The sequence below is a fragment of the Solanum lycopersicum genome, chromosome 9 (genome assembly GCF_036512215.1).
Source record: "Solanum lycopersicum chromosome 9, SLM_r2.1".
Taxonomy (NCBI): Eukaryota; Viridiplantae; Streptophyta; class Magnoliopsida; order Solanales; family Solanaceae; genus Solanum; species Solanum lycopersicum.
In genome coordinates this window covers 51,293,476-51,318,556 of record NC_090808.1, presented here as the reverse complement: position 1 = coordinate 51,318,556, position 25,081 = coordinate 51,293,476, and the positions used below count along the sequence as shown (strand labels likewise).

The 25,081-nt window shown below is 32.9% G+C and overlaps 2 protein-coding genes across 2 annotated transcripts; one reads left to right on the top strand and one right to left on the bottom strand.

The window, feature by feature from the left end:
* Positions 1 to 12,802: 12,802 nt before the first annotated feature.
* On the top strand, positions 12,803 to 17,166 carry LOC101249852 (uncharacterized). Its single transcript, XM_004247020.5, has 2 exons — positions 12,803 to 13,422; positions 15,413 to 17,166. Exons 1-2 carry the CDS (start codon positions 13,181 to 13,183, stop codon positions 16,806 to 16,808), a joined length of 1,638 nt encoding a protein of 545 aa, XP_004247068.1. The 5' UTR covers positions 12,803 to 13,180; the 3' UTR covers positions 16,809 to 17,166.
* A 334-nt stretch (positions 17,167 to 17,500) lies between these two features.
* LOC101249574 (membrane protein of ER body 2) lies at positions 17,501 to 21,927 on the bottom strand. Its single transcript, XM_004247019.5, has 7 exons — positions 21,636 to 21,927; positions 19,978 to 20,445; positions 19,801 to 19,884; positions 19,322 to 19,384; positions 18,893 to 19,093; positions 18,360 to 18,421; positions 17,501 to 18,263 (listed from the first exon to the last, which is right to left on the bottom strand). Exons 1-7 carry the CDS (start codon positions 21,832 to 21,834, stop codon positions 17,829 to 17,831), a joined length of 1,512 nt encoding a protein of 503 aa, XP_004247067.1. The 5' UTR covers positions 21,835 to 21,927; the 3' UTR covers positions 17,501 to 17,828.
* Positions 21,928 to 25,081: the final 3,154 nt, after the last annotated feature.

Sequence of the window (25,081 nt, the reverse complement as noted above, 5' to 3'; positions counted from 1 at the left end):
CACCAATTATGTTTCATGTTTGGTTCATCATCAAAGCCATAACTCTAAATAAGATGATCCACATGCAATTCATCATCATAAACCTGCAAAAAAAAGGATAAAATGATGTGTCGCACGGTGCCAATTCCACGAAGCTTCGAATCGGTGGTGAAAAGTATGGCATATATTCTCTCACTCGTCATGATGAATGATGTGTCTCACGGTGCCAATTGCACGAATCTTCAAATCGGTATGACAAAAATTATGGCATATGCTCACACGTTCGTCATGATGAATGATATGTCTCACGATACCAATTGCACGAAGCTTCAAATCGGCATGATGAATGATGTGTCTCACAGTTCCAATTGCATGAAGCTTCAAATCGTCATGATGAAAATCATGGCATGCTCTCACGCTTGTCATGATGAATATGATCCTATTGACTTAAGAGTTTTATGTTATCTCTCCATGTAGATGATAAAAAAAACTTCTCAATCAATATATGTCTCTTCGGTAAATATGTAGATAAGTAAACTCATGAAGACTTTTTTGTCTAGCTTCTATAGAAACAAGTCGTTCGTCCTTCGGAATCTCCTACACCAAGATATAGACGTTTTGGTGGAACTGCATAGAGAGCTATACAAAAAAAAAGACAGATCTAATAGCAAACTTCAAAAATCAATTACCTTCAATTTTGAAGGATATTGATTTTGAAGTTTGGATATGTCATAGCCCTCTGAGCCTAGTTTCTGGAACATCAAACGGATCATGATTTCAATATTTCTATAACAAGCTATGAACTTTCTATCGCATGCGTGCTGTGCTGAAAAAAAGTGATGAAAATATAGTTTTGTATGCCTCAAATTGACTTGCAATCCTTGTAAGAGCATATGTATTTATATAAATCAAAGTACATAAATTGTGTTCCTACAAATTATGAAGATGGAAAGTTTATTTCCTACGAATTATGAAAATTTTCCATGTGAATCAAATTATGAAAATTCCATGGAAACCAAATTATGATAAGTTTTCATAAGAAATAAATATAAAAATTTTTCATGAAAAACAAATTATGATAAGTTAAATTATGAAAATTTTCCATGAGAATTAAATTATGAAAATTCCATAGAAATCAAATTATGGTAAAATTTTCTCAGGAGATACATAAAAATATGCCCGAATGAGAATAGTTTCGCTTCATGAAAATTTGAATTCCTTGCATTCTATTTAAGTGAAAGCCTAAAATTTGCATCGAAGCCAGAAGATCTCTATCACCAAGTCAAGCTTGTGGACGTAATCCTTACTCATTGAATTGGTGGTCATTTTATAGCGACGACCCAAATGAAATTACCACACTATGAAGAAATTTCAAATGATAAGTTTTCAAGAGCTTGAAACACTTCAAGTCGAAAATGAGTTGATAAACAACTGAAAGTCAAATGACCTCTTATAAATTAGAGAATATTGTCATGAAGACTCTGGTAAATGTTGACCTCAACATATCGGCATGGTCAATTTTGATAGCAAACTTCAAAAATCAATTACTGTCAATTTTGATAGCAAACTTCAAAAATTCTCTGGGTCTAGTTTCTAAAACATTAAACAGATCATGATTTTGATATTTCTACAACAAGTTATGCACTTTCTACCGCAGGCGTGCTGTGCTGAAAAAAGGGTAACGAAAATTGAGTTTTGTACGCCTCAAATTGACAATCAATCCTTTTGTAAGAGCATAAATATTTATAGAAATCAAAGTACATAAATTATGTTCCTACAAATTGTGAAAAATTATGAAGATGAAAATTTTATTTTCTATAAATTATGAAAATTTTCCATGGGAATCAAATTATGGAAATTCTATGAAAATTAAATCATGGAAAATTTTCATAATTTAATTCTTATGAAAATTTACCATAATTTGGTTTCCATGGAATTTTCATTATTTGATTCCCATGGAAAATTTCCGTAATTGGTAGTAAATAAATTTTTTATCTTCATACTTTTTCATAATTTGTAGGAACACAATTTATGTCCTTTGATTTCTATAAATACATATGCTCTTACAAGAATTGATTGTTAATTGAGGCATACAAAACTCATTTTTCGTTACACTTTTTTCAGCACAGCATGCCTGCGGTAGAAAGTTCATAACTTGTTGTAGAAATATCAAAATCATGATTCGTTTGATGTTCCAGAAAATAGGCTCAGAGAGCTATGACATATTCAAAATTCAAAATCAAAACCCTTCAGAAATGACGGTAATTGATTTTTGAAGTTTGTTATCAGATCTGTCTTTTTTTTTATAGCTCTCTGCAATCCCACCAAAACGTCTCTATCTTGGTGTAAAAGATTTCAAACGATAAGTGACTTATTTCTATAGAAACTAGACATCAAAGTATACAACATATTCAAAAATCAAGGTAAAACTCTTCATGGATTGATTTTGATTTGATGTAATACTTGAGGCTCAACACTTGGAATGAAGACTTCTTTGTATGCGAAAGACTTGCAGATCACCACTGAAGAGCAACTATGTATTTTTGTATGTATGTCTTTTTGTGTGTCTTCTGGTCATAATAAGACCTCTTTATATAGGCTTGAGTTAGGGTTTTAGGGGTATTTTGGTCTGAGAAATTTTTACCCCTAGGGCTGAAGAACATGAATAAGGCTCATCTTGTCAACTTAATGAACTGACCCAAGTGATTTGGATTTGATTTAAGTCTACAATTTTGACATAGATATTAATCCGACTTTATCAACCAGTAATTTGACTTGGTCAACGTATGGTGATTTAAGATTTAATCCAAATTTAATATGGATTTATCAATACAACTTCACTTCTACAACTGCCCCCTGCTTCGAGGCTTGTCGGAGTGTAGACTTGATGAAACTCAAAGACGAGGTTTGAAGTACTCATTTTTCCACCTTTGGAGTTTCAAATTTTCAGATTTGATTTAAGAGAGAAGAGATGGAGGCAGATTTGGTCCCACTGGGCGTGCCAATTTGTTGACAATAAATTTTAAAGTGACAGAAAATAAATTGCAATCACAAATAAAATATGAAGAAACATGATTTTATTGATCAATATAGAATGTGAGTACAATTCTGTTGATTCCTTGATTCTACTCTCCTAAGATTTATCCATGATTCGAGGGCAGTTAGTGGCGTATTTCTCGAACTAGGATGATATAGATTTGACCTCTCTATGTGAATAATCCATCAACTTGTGGGGTATTCGAGATCTTGATCTCTTTATGGAATTTTCGAGATGCCTTTTAAGGAAATTTAGTACCCTTTATATAGGCATAAACTAGGGTTAGGATTGAGTAGCCTCCAAGAATCCTTATTTGAGTTGAACACAATTTACAGTGTCTCAACTCGAATTGCATCTAGTAGAGTCCCACAAAATTTCAATGTCTACAGTCCTTCAAAGATATTCATGTATGTACATAACATCATTTTAATGTCCTTTTGTTGGGAAGAAACTGAATTTTGCCAGTAAATAAACTGCAAAACAGATATCTAGTCGAGTAGTATTAGCAAGATGTATTAGTATCCCGATTGCACTAAGATATGGAGTTTCATCACCAAGAAACTTTTTGTCCTTCTTTTGAAATCAAACTCAATCTTTATTTATGTCAAGAAATCTAATAATCATTGGGGTAATCAATGAATGTGATTTATCCATATAAAATTGCATCAATACTTTTATGTGTATGTGCAGTGATAGACAAATATTTTATTTATCAAATTATCAATCTGTAGGTCAAGAAAAAATTCTGTCTTAGCAAGTTCTTTTCATAAAAATGCAAGGTTAATTAGGGTCATTCTTCGGTACCTTTTCTTCTTTGACTATTTCAATCCATATAAGGATTCTTGAAGCTGTATGCAAAAGTTTCTTTCAAACTCTTATATGTTTCAGACACCTCAATTACTTCAAGGATTTTTATATACCATTTAGTATTGTCTAGCTAGACATGATAATTATTCATTATATGCATTCAAGTTTTCATATCTTGCCAGATCAAAGCAAATTTCATTGCTTCCACCATAGGCGAAACATCTCCAATAATGTCAGGATTTTTTCGATAAATCTTTATGCCCCAAGGCACAAGCCGTACTTATTCTTACGGTTATACCATCACATAATAATTTATTTGTACCCCACTGACATTATAATTTAATTTATGGACTATCAATCCAAACATCACTTTTCTAAGTGAAACAAAATACACTTGAATTACACATTTTACTTGGCCAATCATTTATCCGTCCATACTCTATGACAGATTTAAATTCAAGATCCTCGTCATAATTTTTTTGATTGAGCGCTACTTCATATCAAAGATACCTTCAACAGTTATTTTATATTGATTCCAATATGACATAATTTATCGAGGTCTCTTCAATTTCTTCATCATTTTCAGGTACCTGAATTTTTTCGCAGGTATTATGAAGTGTTATGTCAAGGTGCTCTTTTATATCACTTGCCTCATTATTATGACCATTAAGCATTTGCTCCTCTCCTTCTTCAAGGAATTTTATATTTGGAATCGATCGGTCTATTATGCTTCAAGCGTATCATAAACTTTGTCCTTCAAGACTTCTCATTGGAGCATTTGCAACTAAATTTATAAAAAAGGGTCAGTAAATTAATCTGGCAATAGGTTTGCAACATTATGCAAAAGAATTATCTCTTGAACTTCAAGTTCACATTTTATTTTAACGAGAATCTAGATAATTCATAATTAACCTCATAAATAATTTTAAGTTGTCAATCATCTCTCCCCCTAATGTTAGAAAATCTAAATTTATTCCAACCTTATTTGGAAATTCATCTTTGTGCGTGATGGAATAATTAAAATCATAAGCACACAATCAAAATTTAGATGAAAATTATTTGGTTTCTGAACCTGAACCAGTATGATGGGAAAACCTTTTTGGCTTGATGCATACATGTGTTTGATACATGTTAAATAAATTTATCTCATACCAAATCTTATTTGAGAGTTTTGCTCTCATACCCATGATTTAGCTATAATTGGAGGCTACAACTTCTGCTAAGTCAACCAACATTATTTGTATAATTTCATAATTGGAACGATGCTCTTAATTTAACAATCGAGCAAACAATCTTACAAACATCAATTTGTATATTGCCAGCAAAGCACATGTGACCATTGCATAGATACATCAATTATATAGTAAATGATCCACATGACAGGTGAATGACCCATATTTACCTTTTTATATGTTTCAAATAATCTAAGGTAATACAATTCCAACCTTGGTAAAATGATAATTTTATCAAGAGAACAAGCAACACAAGAGAATTCTTGAAGAACTTTTTATTTCTTCATCATATAAATCCACATGAATTCTCAATTACATTTGCATAACATTTAAATCAGAATGGTCGACATGTCATGCCAACTGATCATTATTCTAGTATACTTATAATTTACTTTTGCATGTGACTTTATCAGTATGTCCATGTTTGTGTTCAACAAACAAGAGGAAAAAATGGATAATCTTTTACATGAATATTTATAATCCATTTCGATTATAGTAATCTGAACATAATAAATCTTTTCACAATTTATAGTCTCAATATTTATTTTTAAGTCATTCGAAACTTAAAAAATTTCTTTTGAGACTTGCTACAACCTCAATATTTTTCCTCTTGTTATAACACAACTCGTTAGACCTTGCAATTAATTTTGTGTACTATCACATATTCCATGACACCATCCATATGGTGAACTTCTCCTTCAAGGAGAAAAATTATATTATTATTTGTCATGGTCAAAATTATTACGAGCAAGACATTTTTCTTGTTTTACTTTGTTGTACCATAAATACAAAACCAATGACAAATTTATATTGCCACACAATAATGGCCACAACCTTTATAGGCAAGAATTATTCATTTCTTTTGGGCTTTCGGTGGTTCAAATAATCATGCCACAATATTTATGACATATAAATGTACACGACCATTGGTCATTCCTACCAAATATAATTTATTTATTTCTCTCAAACCTCCCGTAGAGGTGAATTGTGACATATATCTAACTAAGACTGGGCAACGGAACGGGACGTACCGGTACCGTTCCGGTACCGTTCCGGTTCGTTCCGGTTCGTCCCGTTTCGGTTGCTTACGGGACGGGCCGGGATATTCTAAACCGGTACACGGAACGGGACGGAACCGTAGTTTCGTACCGGTGTACCGGTACCGGTTCATCCCGGTTCATTCCGGTTCCGGTCCGGTCCGTTCCGGTTCCGGTCCGGTCCGTTCCGGTTCCGGTCCGGTCCGTTCCGGTTCCGGTCCGGTTTATTTAATATATATTAATTTTTTTATATTTTATATTTTATATAATTTATATTTATATTTTTTATAAATTATATTTTAAAATTTAAATTTTTTTCAAAAATCCCGCCTGCCCGCCCTGCCCGCCCCTGCCCGCCCTGCAGACTGCAGACTGCAGTCTGCATAAAGCAATGCAGCTGCAGTGCAGCCCCCCCCCACCCCCCCACCCCAAACGGAAAAATTAAAACGGCTAGTCTTTTTGTTGTATAAATTAGAGTTGTGTGTAAAAAAAAATTTTATTTACAAGTTTACAACTTACAAATATAATCTGAGTATTTGAGAGAATATATATTTCCAAATTACATTCATATTTATAAGTATAACTTATATCATTTGGTCATTTGGTGTATTTCGGAGGAGGAATCTTCTTCAAATTTCAAGTTTCGACATCAATATTTTAATTTTCATTATAATCGTTTGTTCTTATACAAACGTTTGGTAACTTCGTTCCACTCTCTAATCTTATATTTATTTTTTGTATTTATTATTTAACTTGTAAGTTGTTCTTGTTAAGTTTCGTATTTTATAATTTATAATTTTATATCATGGAGTCTTCTAAAAAAAGTGGAAGTAAAAAAGGTCTAGTAGAATCAGTAAAAAAATTAGTTAAAAAAACTAACAAAGGTGCTAGTTCGTCTAAATCTAAAATTCCTCTTGTTAGAATAAATACAGATGAATTTACGCATGTGAATGAAACTAGTTTTTCCCGTCCCGGTCCTATAAATATTAATTCAGATAGTCCGACTCCCCATGAACTCTATGAAAGATATTATGGTATTAATCAAGAAAATGAAGAAGTGGAAACGGATGAACAATTAAATTTAGATGAAGAAGTAGATTTAGATGATACACCGACTAGCCCCGCCGCCGACCTCAATACAGTCAATAGTATAGGTATTGAAGCTCCACCTCCGGTTGGAACTACTCGTCCCCTTATTATTCCAACTAGAGGTAAGACCAAGGTACAACGTTCTTTAAAATCACATGTGTGGAAATTTTGTTATTTGAATGAAGAAAAAACTTTTAGTATATGTAATCTTTGTAAACAACATTTTAAATATACATCTGGTGGGACGGGAGGTTCAACGGGGGGATTAAAAAAACATTTGATTAACAAGCATAGTAAAGAGTGGTTTGCATATATGTCTTCTCTTGAAGTTGGCGGAAATTGTAATGTTGAAGAATCGGTTAGAGGATCAAATATGGTTCAAAGTGAGTTAAATACTTCGAACCCAAGTGGTCCTCTTACACATCGAACCTATAACAAGGATCGTGATCGTGAAAACTTTGCTAAAATGGTTGTTGTTTGTGGTTTACCTTTTAGTTTTGGAGAACATCCGGGTTTTATTGCTTATATTCGTGAAACATATAATCCTAGTTTTCAAGGTTTATCAAGAAGCATGGTAAAAAGAGATATTTTCGAATTTCAAGAAAAACATTGTCAATATTTACGTGCCTATTTTGAACTAATGGATTGTAGAGTTGCTATTACTACTGATATGGGTCGTAGTCCTAATGGTTTTGATTATTTAACTGTTACTGCGCATTGGATCGATTATAATTGGAATTTACAAAAAAGAATTATTGGTTATAAAATTTGTCAAAAGAAAAAAACCGGAATTTATATTGCTACTACTGTGTTGGAAATTTTAGATTTTTTTGGTCTTTGTGATAAAGTCGTTAGTATTACTTTAGATAATGCCTCTGCTAATTTAAATGCTATTAATTTGCTAGAACCTAGACTTTGTCCTATTAGTAAATATGCTTTTCATGTTAGATGTGCCGCGCATATATTAAATTTGGTTGTTAGTGACGGTGTGAAATTATTTGAAAATAGTTGTGATAAAATTGATAATGCTTGTTTTTATATTTTTCATATGAATAGTAGTAGTAGAATTAATCAATTTAAAGAACTTTGTAATGCATTTAAAATTCCGTTTAGAAAAGTTCCGAAGCATGTAAAAACTAGATGGAATTCCTTTTATGATATGCTTGAAGTTGCTTATGCATATAGACAACCTATTACTACGCTATTTAATAATCATAATGCTTATCCTGAATTTAAAATTAATGATAGTGATTGGGATGAAGTAAATGAACTTAGAATATTTTTGAAATCATTTTATGATGCTACTAAAAAATTTTCTGGAATATATTATCCTACTATTTCTGAAATTTTAATACACATATGTGAGATTTCATCTATTTTTTCTGAATATAAAACAAATACTTTATTCACCTCTGCTATTGAAGTTATAATTACAAAATTTTAAAAATATTTTTTTCCTATTCCTCAAATTTATTTAACTGCACTTCTTTTCAACCCCGAATATAAAGAATATGGTACAAAAGCTTTAGTTGAATGCATTTATCAGAATTTAGATATTCAACCTGAAGAAGAACCTGATTTGGTAACATGTCAAAATAGTATAAAATACTTTGCAAAAGAAATGTATGATAAATATTCATTCTTAGATAATGTTGAAAATCCTCAAACGTCTACAAATCAAGTAGGTGCTCATGGACGAGTGAAACATAAACTTGGTCTTGACTCTTCTAATAAATGTGAATTTGTTAAATATCTTGAACAGGGTACAGATGATATTACAAACGATAATGGTATACCGGAACTATTGAACTGGTGGAGAAATCGTGGAGCTCAATATCCAAAACTTAGTAGGATGGTGAAGGATGTGCTTGCAATTCAAGGATCATCAGTAGCTTCGGAGGCAGCTTTCAGCGCGGCAAGATTTCAAATTGGAGACCACAGATATTCGTTAGCAGAAGACAGCCTGGAGATATCAGTGTTATTTAGAGATTGGATAAATGCTGAGCGTAGAAATCAAGGACTTCCAAAGTTAGATAGTCAATTTGAACTTTTCATAGATTCAACTATTGGATGTGGTAGTGACGATGGCATCGAAATTCAAGATCGTCAACGAGCTTTACCAAGACCAGAAGTTGATCACAATCAATCCCTAGCTGAGTTAGAAAGAGGATTTACTGGACTATACAACTATTAGTATTACATTCGAGACATAGTTGAAACAGAACCCTTCCTAGAAGGTGGCTGCGTAAGCTATGTACTCTACTAATAGTTGTAAATTGAAATTGTAATTTGTTACAAATTTAAATAAATTAAATTGATATTTTTTAATTTTTGTAATTTAATTTACTTTTTTTAAATTGCAAATTTTATTTATTTAATATTTACAAGATACAAGTTATAAATATAACTTATAAAATAAATATTAATAAATATAAGTAATAACTTATAAAGTATAAACTTCAAAAGATTTAAATTTTGAAAACTTTATTAGATTACTTGCAAACTTAACAATAATAAAAAAAATTAATAAAATATCTTTAAAATAAACTTAAGTTAAAAATTATAGTATAAATTTAAAAACTATTAATTTATACTTAAAAAATAAAAAAAATTATATTTTCGTAATTTAAAAAATATCGTCCCGTTAATCCCGTCCCGTTCCATCCCGGTCCGTTCCGGTTCATTCCGGTTCCGTCCCGGTATATAGTGGAACGGGACGGAACCGATGAACCATCCCGGTAATTCCGGTCCGGTTCATCCCGGTACCGGTCAAAATTCCGGTCAACGGATTCCGGTCCGGTCCGGTACCGGTTCATTCCGGTCCGGTGACCCGGTTCCGGTCCGTTGACCAGTCTTATATCTAACCATACATGAATATGTTCTTATTCATATTTTTCCTTCATATTTTGTCATATTCACTTTCAATAATAGGCAAACATTTTTCACAATGTTTATTACAGGTCACAATCTCTTCGTGAGTTGACAATAAACTTTTATTTATGTCATCTCCTATTATTTGACATGCTTGCATGATCCACCTTAACATCACTTTGAAAGATAAAGTGCACCACCACTTTATATTCTTTCTTTTGATGAAGGATTTTTATAAATTTATTAAATTATTAGGTCGCACAATGACCACCGGTCCAATGAACTTTCATACCATTATGATGATAAAAATTACGTTCACAGTTTGATGCAATATTTGGAGAACCCATTGTGTTCTTCCTTTTATAATTATCACAATGATAACTATTATAATTTTGTTCATCCACGCCCTTATTCATACATTCAATCACTTGTCGTTTTTCAGACTTATTATTTACTGCTACCACATCCATATGATATAATGGAGCAAATCAACTAGAGTGTTTCAAAGTTATTATATGTTGCTACCACATTCTTTTCAAGGAATGGAGCAAATTCAATAGGATGAATTTCAAGAATTTTCATTAAAATATATTATTTTTGCCTTAATCATCATTTTATCATCAACTATGGTGCTTTGAGACTCAACCTCAATATCTTATCCATGTAAGACATGATATGCCATAATTCTATGGGACTCGAACCCAATCCTTATCATCATGATGCATCAAAACTCAAATTGATGTCTTACCTTTGGTGCGATAGATCATGAATCTACCGTCTTACCCTCAAATATTTTCATTATGGTGCATCCGAACTTTAACTTGATGTCTTATCTTTTTTGGTGCGGTAGGGTTTTAATCCACCGTATTACCCTCAACTAATGGTATAATAGATTGAAGTGCAACATAACTCACCCTTTGAGTATTTCAAAATAATTAAGATAATATTCAAACTCATGCTATTAAAACTTTATACCTTCTTTCATTTAAGAAATTTTGTATAGCATATGCCATATTCAACCAATAGTAATATATGCCTTTGGTTCCTGGTCAATGTTAGTGACTGGACACTATTGCAATCTAATCACAAATTATTTTAGAAAATACATATATGATTTTATGCATATAATACCTTGATCTCATAACGAGATAAACCAAAATATGAGTTAAAGAAAAACTAAAAGTCAATCTCAATTGGCTAGCGTCTCGTGCTGATAACGTGTTATAAAGTCAAGCCATAATAATATAAGTATAAAGAGGAGAAGACAAGAGAAGTAGACGGAGGAGAAAACTTTTCTTCTTATTCAAGTGTATTTCCAAATGGTTAATGGTATCTCTATTTATAGTGTTGAGATACCATAGCCAAATGTCACTTTGAAATTATACATAGTTATCCACCAAGATTTATATCACCTTAAAATTATACATAGTTATCCACCAAGGTTCATATCACCTTAAAATATACATATATGAACTTAGTAGTGCATTAATAAACTAAATAGATAATCTACTTACTCAATGAATTAATAACACTCTCTTTATTTTATTTTCTTTGACTTTTACATTAAAAAAATAGTTCATTTTAATAAATTAAGAGTTTTTAAATTTTATATCGAATAAAAATCTTATCATTAAGTAATGGTAGTACTCAAACTTAAATTTCAAAGGATAATCAAAATAATTTAATAAAACAGACCATGAATACATTATTTATCAAAGTGATCGGATCACCGTTAACTATTGTATTGTTGATCTAAATATAAAATTTATTTTAATTATTTTTTTTAATTGTATAACATTGTTTAAATTCATTATTATGTAATGATAAATATTTATTTTGTGTTACGATCGATTTGGTGTGATCACGATTCGTGATTCATATCGTCACTTTAATATTTTATTTTAATTTTGTCTTTTGCTTATTATTTAATAATTCTATTTTATTTTTTACTTTATCTATTTATAGCAGCTCTATCAATATCTTATTATTTTGTTTAAAAAAATTATTATTCAAATTATTGATGTTCAACATGTAACTATAGCACCCCCACCCTTTGGACATTGGAGTTGACTCGTACTGTTGGAACAGGACTAAACTTCTTAACATATTAGGAAGAATGCTTTCTGTGTTATTTTGATTGCACAATGTTTGTATGCTAAGTGTAAAAGCTAAGGAAGTTGTGAATTAAAAGTCGACAAAAGTTATTGTTAGTGCAATTAAGAAATTTTCAGAGACTTTGAGTTATATGTCTCAATAATTTTCTCTCAATATATCAGGAGTTATAATGTCCATGAACTATCAAAACGAAGATTTATGAGTCTAGTTTCCAACACACTAAATCGTTCACAACGTTTTTAACTCTCTAACTCTTCATATACCGAGAGAAAATCGATGAACACTTGACCGAAAATCTCATAGAATTCCTCTTTGACATTTAGAACAACTTTTATACCGTAACTTTCTTAACTTTAACACTTATTAAAATAACTCACAAATCCTCCTTCGTGATATCTTAAAAAGTCTAATTCTATTTCAAAAGTAGGAGTTAATTCTTTAGAATGTCACAGTAACAATTAAAAATAATATACACTGTCCAGATATGATATTTATCAAAGAACATAATATAAATGTACAATACTATATAATATAATTCATTATAGCATAATACTTAATTTTAGTTTCTTAGAAATTTTTTACACAGTGGAACCTCCATTTCATTGACAAAATTATTCATCAAATATGCCAATAATGCCTCCCTAATTTAAAAAAAAAAAATAAAGGAAGAAAAAGAGGGCGAGAAGTAGCCGTGTTTCCAGTTTCGTCTCTCTTCTTCTTTCAGAGTTCAGACAATACATTTTACTTTCTCCCATATTTAGGATAACAAAGGTCCCATTTTTAGCGTTTTACTAGCTTCTTGTCCCACTTTTCTCTCTAACAACTACCAAAAAGTACCATCTTTCTCTATCAACCATACAACAGAATAATGCTATGGACTGTACACAAGTGTGAGGCTACTTGGAGTGACAAAACACTCATTGTGAGCTGGAAAATATGTTATTTTTAGCTTCAATTCTGGATCAATTGTGAAAAAGAAAAACCCCATTTTGAGTTTTCACCTAAAAAAACAAATGGGGGTTTTGGTAGATTCTTGGTGTTTCTGTAATGGTGGTGGCAAGTCTGAGAGAATGAAAGCTTCCATTTTTTCTACTAAAGGTCCTGCTATGGTACATATTGCTGGTGCTGCTACTGGTTTCTTGATCCACCGGAATCTTTTGCTCACTACTCATGCTATTCTCCCTTCTGTTGCTGCTGCTGAAGCTGCTGAGATCCGCCTCCAAAATGGTGTCGCCGCTTGCCTTTTCCCCCACAGGTCCGTCTAGTAACAGTTATTGTATCGTATTGTTCACACACTAAAAGATAAAATGTTTTCCTCTACGTTTTACCTCCAGACTTGGAGTTCCATTAGTATAAAATTAGTTGTAGTTGTTGTTAGGCCCTAACAGATGTTGGTTGTACCTAAAACTGCATTGAATAATTGGTCGGCTGGCTTTAACCAGAGTGTTTGGTATCTCTGAAACTTTATTCTCTTTGCGTGCAATTTTGTCTTGATTTGGAATTTATATACATAGGGGGTACATGAAAGAGCATATTCATTTAGTTAAACACTTCTATCTTTGAACTATTAGTGTCCTTCCACCAAATATTATGTTTGGAACAATTTCTGAAGAGATTGAAGTAGCTGTGCCTGCCAGTGAAGCTTGGAAGGTCTATGGCACGCTTCAACTGGCCAATATTGTGGTCAAAGAGCTCCCTCATGTCCTACACAAGGTTGATGTAATTGAAGGTGATGGCGGTACTGGGACAGTCCTTAAACTAACCTTTCCACCTGGCACTCCGCTGTTTACCTATTCCAAGGAAAGATTTACTGTTGTGGATGATGAGAAAAAGGTAAAAGTAGCTCTGGTGGTGGAAGGTGGGATTCTTGATCACGGATTCACGTTCTTTCAGGTCCGCTTTGATGTCATAGAGAAGTCTGAAACAACATGCATCACCAAAGCCACGATTGAGTATGAGGTCAAGGAAGAAGCAGCTGCTAATGTTTCATTTGTTAGTATTCAAACTTTTGTGACCATAATGGAAGCTGTTGCTATGTATCTAACTCAGCAGAAAGATGGTCAATAATCTCCGTGATCCCTTTGTTTCTGTTAAGCCCGTGAGGATGTTAATTCATGAAATTGCTTCATACTAGCAGAAGGCAGAAAGCTTGTCTGTATTTGTGTATTGAAATTGGCTTGTACCATTTGCCTCCTAGAGAGGGAAAATGAATAAATAAGAACCTCATGATCGCTGATTATTAGAAATGGAATAACTAGCATCACAGGATTGTATTTAGCTGTCTACGACCCTGTTACCGAAAAGATGGGGGAGTTTCTTAAAAAGTTGGTCAAGGTTTGAGTATGAGATAGTTTCTACTGTGTCTCTGATGATTGTTATACGGAGTTTCTTGCACAGAGTCGCCAAAATTTAAAAATAACGTTTGTACTAACAAGGTTGTCAAAATATAGTCAGTCATAAATTAGATCTGGATTTCTGATGGATATTTCTTTTTCCGACCTAATCACACATTGATGAAATTTAGATTGTTAGTTACTAGTGCTGACATTTTAACAGAAGTCTTGACAATTTTGTTAACTCATTTAATTCATGGTATTATGATATCTGGTATTTCGGCTAGTTGGTGTTCCAACATGGAGGTTATCAGATGGGTCATGACTAGGCCTGGCAAGGGGACGTGGGATGGGACAGTTCAGTTTTATGTCCCAGTCGACCCGGCCCGGTTTGGCGCGGTCCCATGCCGGCTGAACCGACCGGTCTCGCCGGTCGAATTTAATTATGACTCTTGTACCATGTGTGCGCGCAACAGTATTGGTGTCTTGCTTGTGTGTGCTCTGGTTTCATAGAATACGAAAATAAAGCAGCTTCACAAAGAGTACCATGCATTAATATCACATATGATCTTCTGAAAACAAAGTTAAGAAATCCCTGTATACAATTTTTGCATGTAGTGATCTATTTCATAGAGAGATGAAGAAACTCGAAGGATAGGATGAAGATCATGTAAATAGTTCACTAGAATCTGATGTATTTCTGAAGATCAATGGGCATTCTATCTGGGGAAGAACATAACGTTTGAGTGACTATAAGTTACATTCAGTACATCTTAAAATTTTTAGCTAGCTGATAAGTGAAGGCTTTTATGCATTCTAGTTCTTTATAATTTTGTCCATTGGTAACACAAGTTCTGCCTTTTGCTAGCTGTCTCAATTTCATGCATTTGATTTTATACCCTTCTATTGCAGATTCTTTATAACCAGTTCTATATTAGATCTGACAATAGTTGGCCTTGATGTCATGGATGGAGACACAAATGCACATCTTCAGCAGCCTCACTACCTAAAAACTTGTTCCAAACCTAATTTGGAGCTAGGTAATGTCATTTACCTGCTAGGATATAGCGAGGAGAAGGAGTTGACAGTTGGTGAAGGAAAAGTGATAATAGCCACTGATAATCTTATAAAGCTGTCAACTGATGGCATAAGCTGGAGGCCAGGTTCTGCTGGTTTTGATGCTCATGGCAATCTTGCATTCATGGTATGTGACCCTATGAAGCTTGCGACATCTCCCAACTCAAAATCCTCAACCACTTCAGCATCCTCTTCATCATCGAGGAAGAAGGAATGTCCCATGCAATTTGGTATACCTATCCCCATAATATGTGACTGGTTAAACCAGCATTGGGAGGGCAACCTTGATGACCTCAACAAACCCAAGTTACCAATAATTCGGTTGATGTCAGCTGGTCAAAAGAGTGATCATTCTTGTGCTTCCTTCACGATGAGGCGTGTTTTTAAGTCAACTGAAGCTGAAAATGGGGGGACTCCATCATCATCAAACAGATTGTCAAAACCTCGAGAGCAGTCTGGCCCAAGCTGTTCCGCAGTTGCAACTAATATGGAAGGGGAAGCATTAATTACTGATCCTCATGCTGTCAGTAGTGTACATGGAATTCCAACTCCTGAAATTTATGAGTCACCAAATTTAACTTCAGTACCAGTTAAGATGAAGGAAGGTACTCACATCCAGCTTTTAGATATCAACTTTCCACCCAGGGTTGCAAAATTTTCTGGCTCACCGCAACCTGCCAGAAGAATCCGTTCCAGCTTTGGTGAAAATTTTGTCAACAAACCTCCCTTGGAGCATCCAGTTAGAAAAGGTACTATATGGCAATCCAATCCTGTGGCAGATGCTGAGATTGCTTCAACTGGATCTGTAAATGGGATCCAGAGTGAAGTTCAATCAAGTTCTTCTTCTATAAGGATATTGGAAATGGAAAATGGATACAGTAGTGACGGAGAGATTACAATGTATTCTGCGGAAACTGCTGAAAGTCGAAATTTTCCAAGTCCTAAAGAAGGAAGAAGGTTTCAACAGGTAGGGAGGAGCCAAAGTTGTGTGAACCACAACAGATGGGGAACAGCCAAACAAAATGTGGGTGCTCGCAGAGCAATGCTACAACAACAGCAGAGGAGCAGCATGCAAGTAAGGAAAGTCTACTCCCAAGGGGCGAATTCTCAAAGGAGTAGTGACTATTTTAACCCAACGGTATCTTCAATCATGAAGAAACGGAACAACTTGGAGCCACAGACCAGACCCCGTCAAAGTGCAGCAAATTCATCACCAAAATGGAATTTCTGATTAACAAACTTTAGATAAAATCATTCTTTTGAGCCAAGCTCTCCTTCTTTGGGCTTACACTGTAACTAATTATAGTGACTACATGTGCAAAGGTATTTCGAGAAGAAGAAAATTTTAGTAAAGGCAGTCTAATCATCTGTGATGTACAGCTGAGGATCTATGGGATACTTAAATTTATGGCTGCAAGCACACATGTCTTCATGACATGTGTGCCTCTTATTAATAGTAGAAAAAAGTACTTTTTAGTGGAAGAGATAAAGTACAGATAGCCTAAAAAAAACAATATTTCTTTCTTTATCATCTGTTGAGTTGTCTACCTTTTATGAAATCTTTGTTAGTTTATATGTTTCTAATTTTATATTAGAAGAGCAATCTTTGTTAGTTTATATGTTTCTAATTTTATATTAGAAGAGCTCGTTGAATATGAGGTACACTAATAGGTGAAATATCCTTAATATTACTGTCATAAACTGATTGTCCAACTCCACTGTCTATACTAATTCCTATTGCCTTATGGAATACTTACTTTGTTAAAACCACAACGAGAATACTTTAATACTTTCAACATTACCACATATTCCATCAGAGTTGTGAAAGGTTCAGAAACAGGCTATTGAATATTTTAGCCTTACAAAACAGTGCACTTGTAATGTACACCCCAAGCTCAAAAAAACGGATCCGCACCACCTCTGTCCACTTATAAACTTAATATTGATATAACACAACACAATAAAAGATAATACAATATAATACATAATGAGATAATATTGAACAACCATCAGCCAATGAGTTATGGCCAAACTGTGTATACCCCCACCCAAGTAAGTTTTATAAATATTATAACAGGGAACAATCCCAGGAAAATTGAGATCAAGTTGAATACCACAAGTAGAGGCTACAAAAACATCCACCAGAATATCACATAGGAACAAAGAATACAAAAACTCATTTAACCAAATTCTCAGAGGTTCTAAAGCTCGCCGAAGAAGGAATTCAGGATTTAACAACACAGAGAAGGTGTCAATAGGATGCCCAGGCTGGATTTTGTGAAATCGGCTTTGAGTCAAACCATCCCATGTCATCCATGAGCCTCTTAATCAAATGACCTGCTGCATAACCAACACCAGATACCATACCTGCAGCTATAACATAAGACAAAATAGTCTTGAAGTATTTACTGAACTTATTTGCTGCTTGTGTATAGGCCTTTGCAGCAGCAAGTATAATAGCACACAGTAGAGAAGCCACGGCAACTGCTATAAGCTTGTAGTCCCTGTCATCACTCTTACGAAATGTGAAGCCATATATTACAGGGGGGATAAGTCCAAACACAAAATATGACAAAATTGCAAAAGTAGCATGAAGGAGGAAATGTTTTCTTTGGCCAAGTAGTTCTCCATATCGATCTACTTGGTAATTGGAACCTCCTCCAACACTATATTTCAAGTCCACCAACTGCAAGTTTGAGAATAGTTAAGAAGCAAGAACTAAAGCAGAAGCAGAAAGGAAGGTAGAACAAGAGTCAACAAGTGTAAACAAGACAATACTTACATTTTGACAAATGACAAAAAGTCCACCTATCAAATTCGCCACTCCAATAGTAACAATCTTCACTGCAGTATCAAGATAAATCTATACGTAAGCCATTCTTATTCTGTCAAGATATAGGAGCGAAAAGAATTAAAACCCTTGTTTTTTTTTTCCAGTTTTATTAGCTTTGTTATCAGCAATTAAGCATCAGCACTATCCAAATCCATGGAAGTCATAATTCTTGGTTTTTCAGTTGTAGTAGCTCTGTAATTGAGTCCCACATAGATGGTGGGATGAGGACTTGGGAGATCTTTCTTTCATGATCTAGCTTTTGGGATTGAGTTAGGCTACCCCATGTTGGGTCCCAATATTATAGTAACCATGCTCCAATTGCAGGAGGGGGTGGGGTTGAGTTGGAAGACATAGTCTACTTTACTACTTATTTGGTCTTGAAAGATCCTCCCCCGTGAGTTAGAAATTGGGGTTGAGCTAGTTAGGCCCAAAGTCCATTTCTTTAACAAGCTCAGCATCAAAATAAAGTCTCAATAACTTACTTGTGTCAGCATCAGATGCAGCTGCAGAGGATACAATACCCAAGCTTGTGATTGCTTCAATTAAACCTCCATATACTATGCATTTTACAATCTCCAGTGATCTGGAATCTTTAACTTCAACTGGTCTTCGTGGGTAGCTGGGATTCACCGTTGATGGAGAAGCTCTTGGGTCTTCCAATATAGGAATTCGGCAATCATCTCCTGCATTATATAGCTATATCTATGAAAACATATTTCCCTACAAACTTTGTAACATAATGAACACCTAATCTCTAATGCTTCACAATACTCAACTGACATACAACTATATATGCTGAAGTAATAATGTTCAAATGATACATGTATAGGATTGGAAAAATCTGATGCACCACACGAGTACTGGAAAACAAATGTTGTGCTACATATCTTTAAGTTTTCCATCAAACTCACCTTTATCCTCTATAATTTCAGTTGGTGATTTCTTGGGAGGCATTATCCCTGGAATGAAGCCACCTGAAAAGTAGTCCGATTTCCCAAAGATTAGTAGAAAGAAAATAAGTCTTTGCCTCATGTCACTTTCAACAAGTAATGCAGTACATGTAGAACTTGTTGCCATTGACATGTTAAGCACTAACCAATATGCATGTTCAAATGTTGAAACTGGCTAAAAGAGAAGATTAAGATCTTTTTCGTGTTACAAGAATGTTGAGAGACACAGGGCAGGTAACTAACAATATCAAGAATGTTTAACAATACTAATTTGCTGAAGTAAAGTAATACATGTGAAAAATACAAAACTCCAACTTATAGGCTTGATCAGCTAAGCAAATGCATTGTGCTAATGTTATCCACAACTCTTTGAACTAGAAAGTGGTACAAATCAATGACTCAACTAATCATACATGAAAGTAGTTATCATGACTAAATACCTTCATTTATGTTTGGGAGATGTGGTTCTGTACTAGTAGTTCCTCCTCCATTTCCAAATATCGGGAATGGATTGAGCTTCTTTCCTGCATAAATTGAACAAGATACACATACCAGTCATCATCATGTGTTGATCATAAGAAAATAGAAGTTGTAGATATATATATATATATATATACCTATACGTACGAAAACACTGAAGCATGAGAGGCATCCAAGTAGCTCGGATTTTTGGCCATGAGTTTCAATTATAATCCTTCTTTCTCGTTTTACCCTTCGAAGGACAACTTTAGTTATATGAGAATTACACTTCGGACAGTATGCATTATGTGTGTGTTTTAGCTTATCCACTGATGTTGTGTCAAAAAACTCCAACTCAACCGTTTCTTCCTCAACTTGTTCTTCAATGATTGTTTCATTTCCACTTCCTTTGCTGATTGAAGAAGTAGTTGCTTGTGCAACAATTTCACCCTTGGGATTTTCCCTATCATTTTGTCCATATAAAAGTGGCTTACATACATCAGAAATTATTTCACCCTTAGGATTTTCCGACTCATCGTGTCCTAGTGAAGGTGGACCACAAATAATATCTCCATTACCATGATTTTCACCATTCAGAACAACGTGAAAGTCTACAGCGTCAATTACTGAAAGGAAAAGGTAACTTAACTTCACTAGCTAGTATAGTAAAATAAAAGAGAAATTATTAAAACAATTACTATCAGTCCGCGAAATAAATATTTTGGACTAAGATAAGATGAGGTTTGGGATACAGAGGAAACGTGGTCCAAATTTCATTTTTCGTACTAAAATTATATTGTATAGTGAATAGTTTTGACACATTGTAATACCGTGAATGTTTAGTGTAGTGATTAACAAATTGCAAAAATTATTTGACTTGTGTGTTCGATCTTTGATATTAATATTACCTTTTTAAGAGTGTTAATTATTAATAAATAAATATTTTTACCAATAATTAAGCTATTATTGTTAAACAAAAGGAAATAGTAATGGTTTGCCAAAAATTGAAGTGGCCTACATTAATAGATTATAATAACAAAAAACAAAGGAAATATAGAGGAGGGTCAATATCAGTCACGTCTTGTTAGCTATAAACTTGCTAGGAGGTTCTGATTTTTAAAATCCTAATTTCGTCATCATATACTATAGTTTAATCTAGCTATTAGCTGACTTTAAAATTGGGCTATACTACGATAAAAAAGACATTTTTGACAATAGATATTTCTTAATATTGATGCAATATTATTTAGCAACAATTGAATTAATCTAGTTAAATATAAAATTAATAAAAAATTTAATTATATTTATATAGAATATTGATTATAAATACTTATATTTATTATTATAGTTAAATATAATAAAGCGACAAATATAGTAATACCAAAAAAAAAATTCCCACAAAATCGTTTATTTGGTATAAAGCTAAAGTCAAACTTCAATTAAGAAGCCTTGATTTGGCAATTATATATATGTTCTCGTGTAACATTATATTGGGACAAGTGACACAATTTTATTCGTCGATTCAATATTTAAATTAATGTCGAGTCGATGAATAAAATTATGATATAAGTATGTGCATTAATATAAAAAACATATATGCTTTAATTTTTTTATGATAAAAATATCAATATCTCAAAATATATGACAAAAATATTTAAGTTCGAGAGTATACTCTCCTTTTTTCACTCTTAAATCTAGGATGTATCAATTGTTACTCTCTCCAAACAGAAGTTACTGACATCAAAAGTGAAGTATTGTATTAAAATTTTCAGTTCTATTGATGTAAAAGCAGTATAGACGATAGAAGTTTTTTTACCTTCATTAAAGTAGATGTTATTTTTAGTCTTGTCCTTGCTAGCCTCTTCCCCATCGCTGCCAGAGGATACTTTATCTTCATTAACAACAACACCATCAACGTTGGCAGAGCGTCGAGCCCCACGTATGATGAGTGCCTCCTCCACCGTCTCCTCCACCATCTCAGCCCAGTTGTGTTGGGGGGCCACCTCCATTGCCATAATGTCAATTTGGACTTTTTTTTTTTTTTTGGTGGCACTAAGACTTGTGAAATGGTATGCAGCACGCTACAACTCAACTTGTATCTCTCTAAAACCCAAATTCATGTGATATAAATAGAAAACAATCTAGTCAATTATTAAATCTTATTTTAGTTTTTTTTTTAATAAAAAAATAGGTAATAAATGAAGGTGGTTAGGACTTAGGAGAGAAGTGTGAAAAAAACATGTAAACGCCTACTTGTTCGTTCGTTCTATACAAGAGGGAAAAAAAAATATGATAATTAAGTGTTTTCTTTTTTTAGACGGGAGTTATAAATATATGTAGTAGATGTTGAACTCTATCAACTTCTTTCATATTTGAATTCTCTTAATGCAGGGGCGTGTCGATGATTCTACAAAGTGGATGAGTCACTATATATGTTACGAAAAGAAGGATTTAAGATATATAATTTGATTTTTAGGTTCTTATCATTAAACATAAAATAATTTTCTTTTAGGATTTTATTTTAATATAACAGACTTGAGACTTTGAAAGATTGGAAGAAAAAAATAATAATTAAAACACTAAGTGCCAACAATATTCATTTAGAGAGGTATTACCCAATTCTAAAAAAAAGAGCAAAATAGATGTAACATTTAAGTTTCTAATCTCACTCAGAGGGATCATCTAATCATCATTGTATTAATCACTGTATGATATTTAAGCAAAATAGATGTAACATTTAAGTTTCTAATCTCACTCGGAAGGATCATCTAATCATCATTGCATTAATCACTGTATGATACTTTAAACATAAGTTCACACGTCTACAATTTAAATAGTTTTATACATATAAAAAAAATACAATGATAATACATATATATGAGTTAACGTGCAGTAGCCCTCTAAATATTCCTCTACCTTAATAAAAATTCCAACTTCACTTTAATTAAAATACGAAATAATTAACTTACACATCAATATATGAACGTACGTACTTAACTATTGATTTTGGTTATGCTAAGGACAAAGGAACATGATAATCTTAAAAAGGATCTTGGAGTAGTTGTTTTTAGACATATATTTGAAAATTACAGATTGTCTCCAGGTAATGATTCTTCTATCTAGTGTAGACTTGAATAAATTATATGTAATGTCTACAACGTGGCTATACCTGTCTAAATGTCTTTAGTCAAGTTTCTTGCAATTTAATACTAGTATACTTCTTAATATTTAAATCCAAGTACTAGGTCATCATTACAGTCTACATACATAGTTGACCTGACTTAGTTGATTTCAGATGTGAGATTCACGCTAGGCCTACTCATTTTAGCTAGTGTTTGGTCATATAGATTTTCAAATATTTTTGGCAAATATTATTTAAGTAAAAATTTGAGTGAAATTTCACCATGTATTTGACCATAAGATTTGAAAAATATATTTCACTTTTTTAGAAAAATATGATGTATACACACTAGTTTTAAATACTAACTAAAAGTTTGTATTGCAAGTCAATTGGATGTTCGTTACAAGAATAACAAATATTGTCCATGACATTAAAGCAATGTGGTAATTTGAAGTGAATGCAACAAGTATCATTTCATACATCGTGAAATAGACAAAACACATGACTTTGTTACCTATAGCCAATTTTTAATAATTTTCATCAATAATCATATCATTATATAATATTCACTAAACATTTCATCACTATTTTGATATTCACGTAAAAAACTATGTAATACAATGCAAACAACTAATAGAGAGGGTGTTTTTGTAAATGATAAAAGATTGGGGTAAAATTTTAATTTGCAAAATATCCCAAATAATGAGATTTGACCCAAATACTAGAAAAAACTAGTATTTAGAAATTTGGGATATTTGCCAAATAATGAAAAATTGTATGGACAAACATTATTTGCCAAATTTTTTTCAAATATTATTTGGAAAATTTATGGCCAAACGAGCCCTTAATTAACTTAGTGGCAGAAATTTCACCTACGTTTTACTTAATTATGTTTTATAATTATATCTTCGTTTTTTATTAAAGCTGTTAATATAGGCTAGTTCATCTCATCCGAGCTAACTCATACAAACTTTGACATTTTACGGATCAGGCCGGGCTAGCCCATTTTTTGTGCTGGCCAGAAAATGATTGGTCCAACCCACAAGTACGTGGGCTACAGGCTTGCCAGAACGGTCCACTTTTTTTTTAAAAAAAATTTATATTTTTTTTATAATTATTAACTTAAATTATAAATTATAATTTAAAAATATTATCATAAATATCGACAAAACAATTGTTACGACCCGATTTCAAAAACTAAAAGGTTTTGAAGCCGATTGCATAACTTTGGTCATTTTTGTTAAAGGTTTTGGAAAAAATTTATAATTTGGAAAGTCGCCACCTATTTTTTAGGAAAAAAAAATAAGAAAACCATTTAAAATAAATTTTTTTGAAAGAAAACATATAAAATAAAATAGAGTTTTGGGTAAGGGTTCAACGAATTCTCTAAGGAAGGGTTTAGGCACCTTAGAGAATCCGCTAACACGTAGTTGACCGACAAATTTTAAAGCTGGCTAATTTTAAGGAAAAACTTAAGGTCACTTGATAGAATTATTTTATGAAAATAAATAAAGATCAACTAACTTGATAAGTAAGGAAGATGTTTAAGGTGTTAAACAGTCAAAAATATCTTTTAACTTAATAATTATCCAAGTTATTGATTTTGAACCAAATGGCTAGTTCAAATTCACGAAATATGGATTCAAAGCTAACTACTAAATATGAAAGAACATAAATTATTCTCAAGTTAGCCTAAGAGCTTAAGTCGCTTAACTTGAAATAACTTTGGAAAATCTAAATACTTAAAGATGGCGAAACAGAAATTTATAAAGCAAAACTCCAAAGATTCATCTAAGTTAAGAAAAAAATAGAAATGATAGCAGGGAACTTAAGGAAAATAGGGCGGCTAAAATTTTTATTTCAGCCCATGTCCCAGCCTTCTGATTGATGTTGCTGCTGCAGTTCGAATTGGACTTTTTGGAAGTCCAAAATTTTCAGTTTTTAGCCTTTTAAAGGCTGCTGCTATTGCCTCGTTAATTATGGGTTTTAACCCAATTTTTTGCTCCTCGTTTTAGCTCTTTGGAGCTACTGTTGCTGCTGGTTTTTGGATCACAACAGCTTTCCTTGTTAGGATCGAATCCACGCAAACACACTTGATGAATGAAGAACACAAAAACTTTCTTGAGAAAGAGATGAGAGAT

What these genes read in the sequence shown, in the direction of transcription:
- LOC101249574 (XM_004247019.5), bottom strand. Translation starts at nt 21,834, where the DNA reads ATGGCAATGGAGGTGGCCCCCCAACACAACTGGGCTGAGATGGTGGAG. An exon ending in TGAAATTATAGAGGATAAAG is followed by an intron (nt 19,094 to 19,321) that starts GTGAGTTTGATG and finishes TATATAATGCAG; the next exon opens with GAGATGATTGCCGAATTCCT. An exon ending in TTTTTGTCATTTGTCAAAAT is followed by an intron (nt 18,264 to 18,359) that starts GTAAGTATTGTC and finishes TCAAACTTGCAG; the next exon opens with TTGGTGGACTTGAAATATAG.
- LOC101249852 (XM_004247020.5), top strand. Translation starts at nt 13,181, where the DNA reads ATGGGGGTTTTGGTAGATTCTTGGTGTTTCTGTAATGGTGGTGGCAAG. An exon ending in GCTTGCCTTTTCCCCCACAG is followed by an intron (nt 13,423 to 15,412) that starts GTCCGTCTAGTA and finishes CTTCTATTGCAG; the next exon opens with ATTCTTTATAACCAGTTCTA.